Source organism: Tripterygium wilfordii, chromosome 18, assembly GCF_013401445.1.
Source record: "Tripterygium wilfordii isolate XIE 37 chromosome 18, ASM1340144v1, whole genome shotgun sequence".
NCBI lineage: Eukaryota > Viridiplantae > Streptophyta > Magnoliopsida > Celastrales > Celastraceae > Tripterygium > Tripterygium wilfordii.
The window spans coordinates 468,001-482,589 of record NC_052249.1 but is presented as its reverse complement, the minus strand read 5'-3'; the positions used below and the strand labels follow the sequence as shown (position 1 = coordinate 482,589).

The 14,589-nt window shown below is 37.1% G+C and overlaps 1 protein-coding gene across 1 annotated transcript; it reads right to left on the bottom strand.

Annotated features, from left to right (window-relative positions):
- Window positions 1-1,442: 1,442 nt before the first annotated feature.
- LOC119983547 (CLAVATA3/ESR (CLE)-related protein 5-like) lies at window positions 1,443-1,983 on the bottom strand. The gene has a single exon (XM_038827207.1). The coding sequence runs from the start codon at window positions 1,941-1,943 to the stop codon at window positions 1,671-1,673; it is 273 nt and encodes a 90-aa protein (XP_038683135.1). The 5' UTR covers window positions 1,944-1,983; the 3' UTR covers window positions 1,443-1,670.
- Between the last annotated feature and the right edge of the window lie 12,606 nt (window positions 1,984-14,589).

Here is a 14,589-nt window from a genome sequence, read left to right as displayed (position 1 = left end):
GACTGACCAGTGACCATCAAATGGTATGATTACTTCCATGGTGAAAATTGAGAGAAAAGATAAATGGCAATGATTTGTGCGCAATTAAAACTAAGTACTGTATACATTATATAATATAACGTAAACCTCCAAAAGAGAAAAGACACAATGGATATGATGAGTACACTGCATTGTTTGTTACTTGAAATCAAACCAAAATGTGAGAGAATGATTGAGCTTTTATCATGAAGTTTTGAAGCAAAAGAAGATAAACAAGTACTCAAAACTTGAATTTGAAATGCCATTATGATTTATGTTAATAGTATACATCACTTTTATAGGGATCTAATGATAGTCTGGTAATGAATTTCTCTTGATTAAATTTTACAAACTTGAAAGTTTATGAGTTCGATTTTCACTTTCCTGTATGGTGTGCCTAATTCTTGACAATATTTCTTCATAAATGGGAAAACCCATAAATATTTCTCATATTGGTGATTTCATATTTAGTGTTGCGATTATTGTCGCGATAGATTGAAGGATGGATAGTGGCATATTGAGACAAAAATCTTGATTTTTTAATAAGAGACGTCGACCATTTAATCCCCAAAAGGGCCAAAACAAGTACTGTATATTTTGGGTGGCATTTATAAGGTACAAGTACAAAAGGGACCTACCACTGACCACCAACCGGCAACCACCATCACCTCTTATTTTCCTGGTTTAATTTATTATGGGCCAGGCCTTTGACAACTGCATTAAATTGTAGAAACAAGCCCAAAAAAACCAGACCCCTTTGTTTTAAAGCCCATTTCCCGATTACACAGGCGCAGTCCAGCCCGTAGATGATATTTTTATTGCGAAAGATGTTCCTGGCCCACCCCGAGAATCAAGAAATTGGTCGAAAGATGTTGAAAAGTCATTTATAAAGAAAAGTCAAAACAATATTTTCATGAAAAATTCAAAGATTGTTTGACTTGGAATTTGGAAGAAGAGAAGGTACATGGAGCATGGTCTAGTCTCTGTAGTTTCAGAGTACAGTGGGGATTGAGGCTCAAAAATGTCAATTACGAATCCATGGAAGAGGTTTTACTTAACAAAAGTGAATTGCTCTTGTTCATGAGAGAAGATCAATCGCATTCTAGCTAGTAAAAAAGGTCCCTGTTTATGGGCTTTTGGCTTGTTAAGCCTTATTGTCATTGGCCTACATTGGATTGAAATGGGCCTCCTATATGGGATTTGGATTTTATTTTTGTGATGAGAGAACCCACAGAAAGTATAACCCACCAACTATACCATAATGGTAAACCTACGAATCACATGCAATATCCGCAAATCATATGCAATAGCCACCATAACAATAACTTTTTTTTAAACCGATAATTACATCATACAAACTTGTCCTTTGAACATATGATATAAGCCTAAACTAGAGCCGGCATCATGCCCGCGCACACATAAGTTTCCCACTTGATGACACAATAAGTTGGGTCAAAACGCATCACGTGGCTACAATGATATTAGCTTTCAGTGAGAATCAAACTCAGAAATTTTCCGAATCCATATAACTTGACCCTAGATAAATGTACCATTAGACTATCACCCAAGTGGTTGACCATAACAACGACAACAACAACTAGCTAGTAGATATGCAAACAGAAAAGGATATTGAGCGAATTAACTAAATGTAGTTAGTGATGATGCGGATCTGGTCCTCCCGGTGAGATTCTATCGGAGTCAACGCCCTGTTGGGACAACCTTTGATAATTCCTTAGCTTGGAGAGATCAAAACCCAAATCATGCAAAAGTTGGTGGCTATCAAGAATATTAATGTGCTTATTTTGGTGGTTGTTCTGATCAAGAATCCGTGCCTGCGATGAATTCACAAGGAACAAAGAGAAGACAATCAAACCTACAAGAATAATAACAAGTACTGACTTGGGATTATAAGTTTTGTTAGCCATTGTAGGTTGAGCTTGAGATACCAAAGAGACGAGTATTTGAAGTAGGTATATATTATTGCATGGGGTTACAAGCCATATATATTCTTCCTATTTATACATTGAAGACTCAAGATTGGTGAGATTAGAGATAGTGGAGAAAACATTAGAACCGACAAGGCTTCCATTGGACATATTTCCATCTACTTCATACAATATGGAGGTTCCATTTTTTTATGTGTACCACCATAAGTATGTGTTTCTTAGTCATTTTTCTTTGTTCTTATCACCATAGTTGGACGGCGTGATTAAATAATATATATATATTTTTGAAAAATTAAGGAAATAGAACATGTAGATGCATATAAGCCATTTGCCACATGGGTTGTTGGATACATGAGTAGTCAATCCACATGTAGTGCAATGTCTTGTGATGATACTTTGGTATTCAAATTTTTTTAATTCGCTGCTTATAATGGGATATATATATATATATATATACACACACACACACATACATGCATATATGTCAAAGATTAAAAAAAAATAACCGAAAACAATGTGTCTTTGTACGGTTCACTAAGCTCAAATTCGGATTTAACTATGCACGTACAAATCCATCTGACAGGTTAGTTGGACCGAGGTCTAAAGAAAACACTTGAAAATAGTGACGCCAATTTATAATTGAACTCTCAATCTTAAACGAGATTCTTCATGCTATAAATTTGGAGAGAACCGATTAAACGAAGATTCCAATTAAACCAATTCCTAGGTGTCAAGTTGTTAAAAAAAAGACTACATTGTCATCAACCCTAATGGATATAATCTTATCCTTGTCAAAAGAAGCCGTGGACCACGCTATGCTTGAATTTATAAAACTAATAAGTCTTTTATGTTTTGTTGTTATTGAAAATGTCAAAATTAATTCCCCTAAATCTCCTTTTTGCCTTCTCGGATAGATTCTATATATCCCTACGAAGGTTTGATGGGGCACCACACCACCACACACACACACACAGAGAGATATATATAGACTAGGTTTTGCATCAACTTTATGTATTTGTCTATTTTCTAGTGTCTAGTGACTTATTTAAATGAGAGAATATATAATGCAGCGACGGCTGCAATTTAAAATTATGTAAGAATCCATGGGTTGACGTTTTTCCACTATTGTTAATAGTAAAAGAGGCGTGGCTCCACGTAAGGTATGTCGTCTACCTTGTAATCTGGGATCGATCTTCTCTGGTGATGTTCATGTGCTCATTACATAAACATCAAGAAGAAAGAAGCAATAAGCTTGTGAACATGCACGAACATGCAGAGAATTCAACAAATATATACACCCATGCACACACAAGAAGTAATCCATGGTCATTATGATCTGTCGGGGACGACATGCAGTCATGCACCTACCCATTCTCATGCTCCAAAAGCCACAAATCTTTATATGGATGAATACATATATATCTTTGTAAGTTATCCACAACGTCTCCCTGCATACGTGTGTCAGTACTCAGTAGATGTATAAGAATAATCTTGATTCAATCTTCATTGGTAAGTCCCCGGCCGTCATAACCATAACCATCCTAAGGATTTAAGATAGCGAAATTTTTTTGTTGGATAAGTTACGAACCGAACGAAAGGCGTAACTATCTGGGTATTGTCTTGGGAGAGGCTCGGTGAAATAGACAATGATAAATTCTAAAACTTGCGTAAGTTGAATGACCGCCTGAGTATATTCTTATTGAAACTCAGTGATATACAAACAATATTGTAATGTCCTAGGAAGCGAAGTCATTCTCTGACATGGTATACCAAAACCATTAAGATGCCGAGTAAAATCATGGGTTAGTGTCTGCTATTAACTAGCTGATAGATTAGGGGTTTAGTTAACTGAGTTATTGCGTTTTCATCTTAAAAGCAAAGTCAATATGAAAGCCAAAGGCCTATGATTTCTTATCGTCGTTTTCTAAACATCAGCATATTCGTTAGGATACATAATGACCATATGTAATTAGGGCACTTTTCCAACCTTAATGCCCTAAACTAATATCTATTGGACACCTCGCTAGTTGCATATACATTTGGATACATAGTCATGACCATATGTAATTAGGGCACTTCCAACCTTAATGCCCTAAATTAATGCCTCTTGGACACCTCTCTAAGTAGCATACATTAGGATATATAATGACCTTATATAATTAGGGAACTTTTCCACCATTAATGCCCTAAACTAATGCCTCTTGGACACCTAGTCTCGTATATATGTACGTCGTACAAGTATTAAATTTGAAGGAAATAAACCTAATTAATGAATAATGAAATAACGTCAAAAGGGTACATGATCATTTTGAGAAGTGTGTAGTTCAATCTATATCAATGTAATCATCATCATGCAAGTCAACCTGGACATACTTACATGGAAATAACTATATTGACTTCTTTAGGTTTTATCGATTTCTGTAGATACATCGGAACTACGCGCACAACAACTTTGTTCTTCTAAAATCGTTTCACTTAATGATGCTTAGGTCAAAGAAAATGCCTCTTAATGTGATAAAGTCGTGAGTTTTCTTATAAACCACATGGTTTGGGCATATTCCAAACCGATGTGGGATATTAACATCGACTCCATAAACTGCTTTTATTAAGATTCATACTGGCATGCATATCAATTAACAAAAAACTGGTTGTAACATGGGTTCATAATTTTAGAATTCTTCAAGATTGAAGGATGTCATATGTAGCATATTGCAGAAGATGAAACTCTTATGGAAACCAAACATTGGCAACTTGCCGCTGCTTAATTACGACCAATTAATCAAGCAGGCACAGAACCAGAATTGAATGTACTTCAACACAAAACTTAATTTATATTACAACCAAGTAAGCACTCACAGTTGTTTCTTTTTATTACATAAAAGGATAACATAACATGCATGGAAAACCAAACTGACCATCAAGGTCATGGAGATTCTGGACGAGGAAAATGGTGTTCAGGATCCGGTCCTCCAGGTGACACTCTCAAAGGATTAGAATCCATTGAAACGCGTCGATAGTACTCCAGTTTTGGTTTGGTGTAGCCTAATTCAAGTAAGAGATGGTGCCCCTGGTCTGGGTTCCTTTTCATGAGAACTCTTGCCTCTGTGTCCATGGAAAGTATCACGAGGCTAATCAAGAGCAAAACAAGCACTCCTGCTGCTGTAGATTTAGCCATTGAATGTTAGCTCTTGGAATGTTAGCAAGTATTTGGGTGTGATGAACAAACCCTAGATTAATAGAGAGCTAGATACAGTAGTTTGAGCTACTAGAGATGAATGATATTAGCTACCCAAATGCATCTATTTATGGTGTTTTTTTTCCCTCCTTTCTTGCTCAACTACAGTGCCTTTCTTCTACTATCTGCCTTTCCAAACCCAATCCATCATAGAACTTCCAAGATATTATAGGGTCTTTTGAGAGGGCTCATAGCTTTAAAAAAATGTCTTATTAAGTCGAGGAAAATTTTAGGCTTATAATCTATCCATCATTAGCGATGTGAAACTTTTCTCAATAGACGAGTTGAGGGTTGTCCATATGACTAACCAAGTTAGGATTTCTGAACTGGAAGAATTCATCCTCAACCAACTCAACCACCCATAGTGGGCGTGGAGATACACGAGTCAGATATGTTTTGTTTGTCTATGAAAAATTTTGTTTTTAAATAATATCATAATTGAAAGCTTCCTCCAAGAAGACAAATACACCACTAATATCATCCTCTCTTTGGAGGGATTTGCCGCTCCTCCAACCCTATTGCAGAACCTACCATTAATAAGGCAAAACAGTCTAGTCATACACCTAAATGGCCAAACCTTGGACACTAGATAAACACCCCCATTATATATGTTTTATATATAAATATCATATACGTACCTTTTGTTCTATATACAATACAGCAGCACCGCACGCAATATCATTTTTTTTTTCTTTTTTGGATTCTTGTTCTTCCGAGTCGCCACCTATAACCTTTGGCCCCTGCATAAATTATTTAAAGGGTCACTTTCGGTTGTTATGGTCGTTAAAGGAAAGTTAATGAACAACTAAAAAACAAAAAACCTAACCACACAATATATATATATATTGACCGAGAATAACATTATTTACAAACTTATCATTTGGACATTCGATATAGACCTAAACTCTTGGCCGGAAAACCCGCATACACAAAAATTTATCACCTCACGAAATTGGTAAACCATGTTTGAGGAAATACTCCAAAAACCATGTTTGACTTGCACAATTGCACCAAATATATATGGTTGCATGGTGTTGAATTTCTATTTGTTGCTTTTTCATCCACTATCTTCTAGTTTACTAAATAATATTCCCATGTTGACTATCATTTTCTTTCAAGAACAGTTGAAATCCATTTCCACCCGAAATTTAGGAATCATACGAGGTTTTTTTTGTTGCTAGTGGAAACCAGAAATTAACTTCTGATGATAAGGACTGCCAAAGATGATCACTTGTCCATAAAACTTGTTAGAATATGTATAAATGAAGTGAAAAGTTTCAATCTAATAAGTTAACTCATTTGGTTAAATAATAAAATAATTAATCTTAACATCGTATTGGAGTGGGAGGTCTTAAGTTTAAAGTTTAGCTTCCGTAATTTAAACCCCAACACGTGAGAACATCTCAACCCAATAAGTTAATTTACTGGGTTAAATGACAAAATAATTAATAAAATTTTATTAATAATTAAGGACAGTCCAAAAAACACATCCATTTAGATCTCATCCACGTCAGAATATGAATCTTATATACAAAAGCAAACAATCAGAACATTCTTTCAATAAAATGAAGTACCTTTGGCGCTTGGTGAGTCTCTCTTTTGCAGAATACTTTTGATTTGATGGATTCTTAGGGGTTTTCATTAACATATGTAATATTTTTGTCAATTGGCCCATTAATATGTTGGAACATCAAGAATCCTATCACTTCTGGGCCACAGGCCCGCCCATATTTTTTAATGGGACGTCGTCATTGGTTCTTAGGTTCATAAAACGCGTGCAAAACATTTATTTATCACTCGGTTAGATTAAGCCAATCCGACGTAAGATATTAATTTTGACATAATCATCATTCGCCATCATTGAATCATCCAACACCGAAAAATGCGAGACCAACAAATCAGTCTCAAACCATTGGTTTAATTAAGCTTGTGTTGAGTCCCTCTGTTCTTAATTTGATTCTCTGCTGTTCTCTGTCTCTTGAAGCCCTCCTCAAGAAAACTACGCCATATTATTTCCTCAGCCTCAAATCATTGTTCTAATTCAGCTCTGTTGAGCATTCGGCCGAAAAGGCATGCCGCCAATTATTTCCTCAGCCTCCTTAAGATGTCCACACCTAGACAATAAATCCACCAAACCATGATACTGATCCATTTCTGGTTCAATCTCATAAATCCTTCGTATTTGTCCAAAAAGTTCATCCCTTCCCTCACTAGAACCCCATCTCTGGTGCTGTAAGCACTGCAAGGAATGCAACCTTATCAGGCCTAAGACCTAGAAGCTCCATTTTTCTGAACTTTCCCAATTGCATCATGAGCATACCCATTAATTCCGAGGGCTGAAATTAAAGCTGTCCAAGTAACAAGGTTTCCGTCGCTCGTTTGAACAAAGACTTTCAACACTCCCACATTTCCCGTACATGTCTATCATTACATTGCACAAAAATGTATCGCAATGGTTGAAAACTTGGAATCAAACTTTATGAGAAGACAACGAATAGAGCTTCCCAAAGCAAGGTCACAAAGTTTACTCTGCACACACTTAAAAGGCTAACAAACGTGTGATTGGCAGTATGACATAAGGACTGCAGAAAATGAAAACTCACTTGGTCGATACCCCCCATCGAAGGATTCCCAGAAGCAAGGATAGAGGGGTAGCAGAGCCTTTATTCGCATAACCCAAAATCATAGCATTCCAACAAATCTCTGAGTTGGCCTAAACCCAACCCACATCATCTCAGTAAATAATCTCGAAGCTTCGTCCACATCTCCATATCTAACTTATGCACCAATTATGGTAATATGACACAACGTTTCGTTGAGGCATTCTATCAAACACGCTGTTTGCCGTATACAATTCATCAAGTGATGCACACCGCGCTACAACGTTATTAGTAAGAAAGATTGGTCGAATGCTTTTATGGTACTGAGGGATCGAACCGCGGGGAGCATGCATGGGGTACGTGATTGAACAAATTCCCGTCGAAGATCATGCGAACTAGATAGTGATAAAATTAAGTTTCATCTCATAGTTACCAGTAAAAGATAAACTTAATTGGGCTTCGCTAGTATTGGGCCGGGCCTGACTTAATTAATAGTAGAAAAGATTGGGCTTTAAATAAAAACTTCAAACACAAAATGTTCTAGTTTTTTTGCACAAGACGATCCGAATGCTACAAACTAGTCGAGTTGATCACTCGGTATTCACTTTCCCACCTCCAGAAAGTCATGGCTCCATGTAGGACGCCGATACAAACATCGATCTTATTTCACCCCAACGCATTACCAAATTGATCTCTCACAAAATACACCATAAAAAGCCTTATTTTTTTATCTTAAATTTTGCATCATCAATATAATGGGCGATAGAAGTTGTTAGATTTTAGTGATGTTGTGGATCAGGTCCTCCAGGACTTCGTCGCTTGGACTCATAATAGCTTTGGACATCGCTGTCTTCTTTCAACTCATTTTGTTCAGATTTCTGGAGCAATTCTTGTAAATATCTGGCTACATTGCTATTCCTCCCATGCTGTGGCTCAAGAGGCCTTGCTTCCAAGTTTGCAAATGCAAGTAAAAACAGAGCCAAAAATGCCCATAGCTTTAGACTAACCATGATGAAATTAACAAAGTGTGTGCAATCCATTCTTGGTATCTCTCCTTATATAGAAGTTCAATGTTTTTTATTTAAACCAAGGAAGTGTGAATTAAATGGTATGTTGTTGTCTTATTTTGTGGTGCAAGCTGATGTACTTCCTAGGAGACTTCAAAGTTTTAGATCAAAAATTTATTATTAAGTGGTTAAGAAACTAAGCTAGTGAGTGTCTAGTCAGTTTGGCTCTTGCCTTGATTACCACTTGTGGTGTTGAAAAGTTCAGATCTGTTCAAGACTTCCCTTATGAAGCTATTGAAGGGGCAACTTAAGGTCTTGCTTTTTCTCATGGCACCTTTTTTTTTTTTCCTTATTGTTAGTGAAATAACAATGCAGTAACCATTTGGGTGATAGTCTAATTGATGAATCTCATTGGGATCAAATTGTATTGAGTCGAGAGGTTCTGAGTTTTTTTTTTTTTTTTTTTTACTGGGAGCAATACCCTCATGGCCGCTCGTTGGATTTTGACACAACTTATCATGTCGTCGGACAAGAAACCCTCATGTACGCAAACTTGATGACCTGAGTTTATGACCATATTGGATGTTCAAAGGCAAACTTGTAAGGTATTGTTCTCGGTTATTAAAAAAAAAAAAGAAATAACAATTGATTCTATTATCCAAATTTGACTATCAATGATAAGATATTGCCTGTTTTCTTAAGTTCACGCTTCTTTACCAAGTCAACATGTCAATGTTAATCATGGATTTATAAACTGTCGACCATATCTTTATTTTAGTGATACGTGAGTTTTGCTCAACATTTGTAAGAAGACGACGACGCAAAGCCTAAACTCATGACGAGGAGGGTAATTAATGCCTATCGAGTCAAAACCAAACGGCAAGATTTCGCCACATACAAACAGGAATACATTACATATATATTAATACAGAAAACTTAAAAGAATAATAGCGTCTTTAATGGAAGTCAAAGCTACCAGACAAAAAGATTGCATCAGCAAAAGTGGTGCACAAACTATACCTAATTTACCTATACCTTCAGACTTCAGTGGTAGTAATATTAGTGGGCGTGCGTGGGCTTTGAATCTTTATTTCTTTAATCTGCTTCATAAATATAACGTTAATGCTGCACTTCACTAATATATTTATATTTGGTTAGTAGGTTTTTTTAATCAATAATTACACCATCCAAACTATTTGAATTTTGAACATTGAATAGGTGTTTAAAGTCGGGCTGTTAGGTCCGCAGGGAGAAATCATTGGTTAGTGTAATTAAGAGGTCTAGGTGTTTATGGGTTTGACATCATTCAACAAATACAAAATTAATGAAAAAGGAACAACAAGAAGACGAATTAATGCCTCTAACCCACCAATTAAAGGATAAAGAGACCATACTTTGTTCAAGAACAGGACAACCAAGATCCCGAGGGATCAAAATTTTGGATTATGTGCAACTTTTTGATCTGCCACAGTTGGAGAACTTGATTGGTTTATGATTTTGTACAATTTAAGGTTGGGTGGGCCGGGCTTTCTTTAACCGGTCCAATACTAAACTTGGCTCATTATACGGGCCTGATCTACGGGGTCCATTCCAAATACATGCGGCCACTCACAAGAAGAAACAGACCATACAACCCCAACTGGTCAGACCCTTTTTGCTGGGTCAGCTACAGTCGAGTTTGAGGCCAATTTTCACAGAATGATGGCATGGAACAGAACACAGAGGTGGAGGGGACGGTGGTGGTGGGTTTTTGTAGAAAAACATTTGCTGGGGTATAGTATCAGAAATACACACCCCATATATGCTAACAATATTCTTTGTTTTTGGTTATCTTATTCTTATAAATACATCGGGTTCGCACCAACTACTAACTCATTGGATCAAAGTCCAACTAGTAACTCACTTGGGGTAGGAAAATATATCTTGTTGGTTTGTAAAGGCATAGGAAAAGGGCTTGATGGTTTGTAAAAGCTCGGTTGGGACATTTCCACTCAGTATGGGCATGGGCATGATTCAGTTGAATTCCATCTTATAAGCTGCTTGTGGGTTTCTTGGGAAAATGTTTTCTTTTTTTCTGAACAATGTAAACAATACACATTAAGGTTTGTTTTGATTTTTGCGGGAATCGTTGGTGTCATATAAATGGCTGGTGATGTTAATATAAACAAAAAAAGAAAAAAGAAAACATAGCTCAGCATTTTCACAGAGGAGACCTCCTTCAGTCCACTTTTTTACAATCCATTGGCAGCTTCGATGATCTTGCTAGTGAAAGCCATAGAAGACAAGCAATGCACCTGTCTTCAATCTTCGGCACCAGGTTTGCATCGGATGGATTGACAGGATTCAGTATTCCAGCACGAATTCATGGCGAAGAGCACGAGTTTGTAAGGTGCAGACTGCAGAGGTAGGTCTACCCAGTTTCGACTTTTGAACCATGAGATAGCCAAGTGGGCCTTGGTCCGGAAGGCGGAAGCATTCCCGGTAGTGGCTTTTTTGGAGCCCAATCCGTAAGCAAAATGACTATAAGGCATAAGCGACGCGAAAATTGATGGGCTTTAGTTCATGGGCTTCATTGCGAAGCTTTGGGAAAACCAGAGTCACACCTCATTGTTTACTCTCATTGATTTTCCCTTGACCTTGTCTTTTTTTACTCCCAGCTCTGAATACTCCACCCCCAAGTCTTCCAAAAACATAGTGCTTAGTTCTTCCACCCACATGCCTCTAAGCTTGCTGCAGATAACGGAGGAGAGTAGAGGAAGGAAGAACGACGCACATCGCAACTGCTTGGAACACCACTCCATCACAATGGTAAGTTGTTAGGTTTTTTTGTGTATTTTTCGGTATGTAGGTTTTGTCGATCTATGGGTTAGGATCGGGTTTGGTTTTTGATGTCGGGTTTAGGGTACCCGAACCGTTTAATAAAAAGATCCATTATAGTAATAATATTATAAATAATCTATAAAGGTATACTACTAGGATACTAAATTATAACATGATAAAGCATATTAAAACGTATATATTTATAGAAGCATACTAATAAAACTATAAATTAGACTAATTTGAATTATAAAATCATAATTAATATAAATCATACTCAATATTAATTTATATTAATATAATCATCAAAGAAAAATATTAAAATATTAAAAGTTAAATGGTAAACGGTTATGGAATGGTTCTGGGTTTGGAAATTTAAATGGTTTTGGAACGGTTTTGGTATAGAGTATCTTAAATGGAAACGGTTTTGGTATTTATCAATTGGAAGGGTACCCGACCCGTTGCCATCCCTAACCACAACTTGGAGCACTCTCTTAGCGCCTTTTCATCGTAAATTTCCCCATACTTGGTTGAACAAGTCTTGAAACGCTGCAAGAATATCGGCTTCTCTACCCATAGATCTTGATCAGCTTCTATTTGTGCTATGCAAAAGAAAGCATGTGAAGGATGCCCAAGAGTTCTTTGATAAAGTGAAGTTAGATTTTGAGCCTAGCGTTTGAACTTAAAGCATTTTGGTTCGGGGCTAGGGTGGTATTGGGGGATCATCGGAGGTACGGAAGTTGTTCGACGAAATGCTTCAACGAGGAAGTGTTGCTGATGCGTGGTGCAAATATTGTGCTGAAATCAAGGGGGAGTCACCATAATGGTGGACACGTTTTGGGTTCCTATTTATATGCTTTGTTCACTATAGTTTCGATCACCTTGTGATTCTCTATACTGTGTGTTCTTAGAGAGTGATTCTCTATACTGTGTATTCTATTTTGTTCCTTCTTTCCATCAATTGTTCCTTACAATAACTCAATTTACATCAATGTGCCTGCTTATAATAGCTTTGTTTCAGTAACCCCTGTGTTTGCTCTGTTTTTGGTACTTTTGATGTATTTATAAAAATCTCAATTTCTATGGGTTACGCTTAACAAGGATGTGCTTAGTAAACAATAGAGTGTGACTAAAGTTTTCTGAAGCCTTGTGTTAGTTCACTAGATACAGCGGCCCATAGCCCAGTACAACAAATCCGATTGACTTAATTAGTATTAATTTAATCCTAAAAGTCTTCGTTCCTATAGTCTTCTCGATTTCATTTATTGTGTTTGAAAATCGAAAGCTTAATTGGAAAAAAAGAAAATAATTATTTTGGTTGGTGAGACATATAAGGTACAGTTGATAAACTTGACCAATAAACACAAGTCAAGAATAGTACAATCAATTGCATCCCCGTGTTGGACTTCTACTAATCAAAACCAATTTTCACAATTAAGAAGATGTATCACAATAACACCTGCAGTAATATCTTTATGGTCACACGTTGGATTTTGTTCCAATTTATTTGTCGTCAAGTGAAAAATTCTTATAAGACTGTAGAAAATCCCACTATGGCACAACCCAGAGCCAGCCTCCCCACCATCTCGACCCATTGGGCCGTGGCAGTTCCCAGCCCACCTTCCTGGAAAAGGCTGGACAATGAGTTGAAGATTTGGGCAAGCTTATAAACTAGACACCAAGCCCCTCAACAATCGATGTGGGATTTTTATCCCTTTAACACCTTTTAACACTCCCCCGCACTCGTGGACTGGGTACCAAAGCCCACGACCCAACGAGCGAAAATTTTTTTTATCGGGGACGAGCACACCTGCTTCGATACCATGTAGAAAATCTCACTATGGCACAACCCAGAGCCAGCCTCCCCACCATCTTGGCCCATTGGGCCATGGCAGTTCCCAGCCCACCTTCCTGGAAAATGCTGGACAATGAGTTGAAGACTTGGGCAAGCTTATAAACTAGATACCAAGCCCCTCAACAATCGATGTGGGATTTTTATCCCTTTAACACCTTTTAACAAAGACACATGAATCGCATGATCATATGATCAATAACATTAATGATTTATTTTTAATACCAACCATGTGCATAATCCCTCTAGCTGTTTCACATGGTTTAGGAATCCCTTCTTTGTTATTCACAGACACAGACACACTGCTCCATGCAAATATATTAGATTTCTTTCTTTTGTATATATATACCTTTTTTTTTGTATATATATACATTGCATGACAAGTTATCCACCCACCCCTTGTTCATAGAAAAACCACTAACTATTCAACTCTTCCAATTTCGCGTCTTTGGCAACTGAAAATCGATTTGATCCTCAAAAAAGACCAAAACCAAGGAAATTTTTTATTAAAAAATCCAGGAAGTCAACATTCAACAGTCAAATCCATTGAAATTGCATTGTTTCTTTCTCCCACAAATTTTCCAAATTGAAAATTAAACCCAATTCCCATCTCTTCCAAGTTACAATTCACAAACCACAAGTCATAACTCGCATATACATACACAAGACGACCAAGTAAAAAATACAATAATATCTCTCTCTACCCCTCTTTTGTCAGGAAACAACAAACCTGACTATCATTGTAAGATACTCTCCGCTTTCCCAAGCCAACCTATCACAGGGCTTCTAGGGCCTTTAAGGACTTTCTAGGATCTTCAGGGCTCATGATTTTAAAAACAATGGACTCCATATCCTAAACTTGACTATCCTTGTAAGATACTCTCCGCTTTCCCAAGCCCAACCCATCATAGGGCTTCTAGGGCCTTTAAGGACCTTCTAGGGTCTTCAGGGTTCACGACTTTAAAATATGTGTTACTAAGTCAATGAAACCATGGACTTATAACATGTCCATTAGATCTTTATTTTAGCAATGTGGACATTCTTCTCTCAACAATCTCCCCCTCATTTGTGATCCGGGCTCAAGCCCACCAAGTGAAACTGGGAGTCACAAATG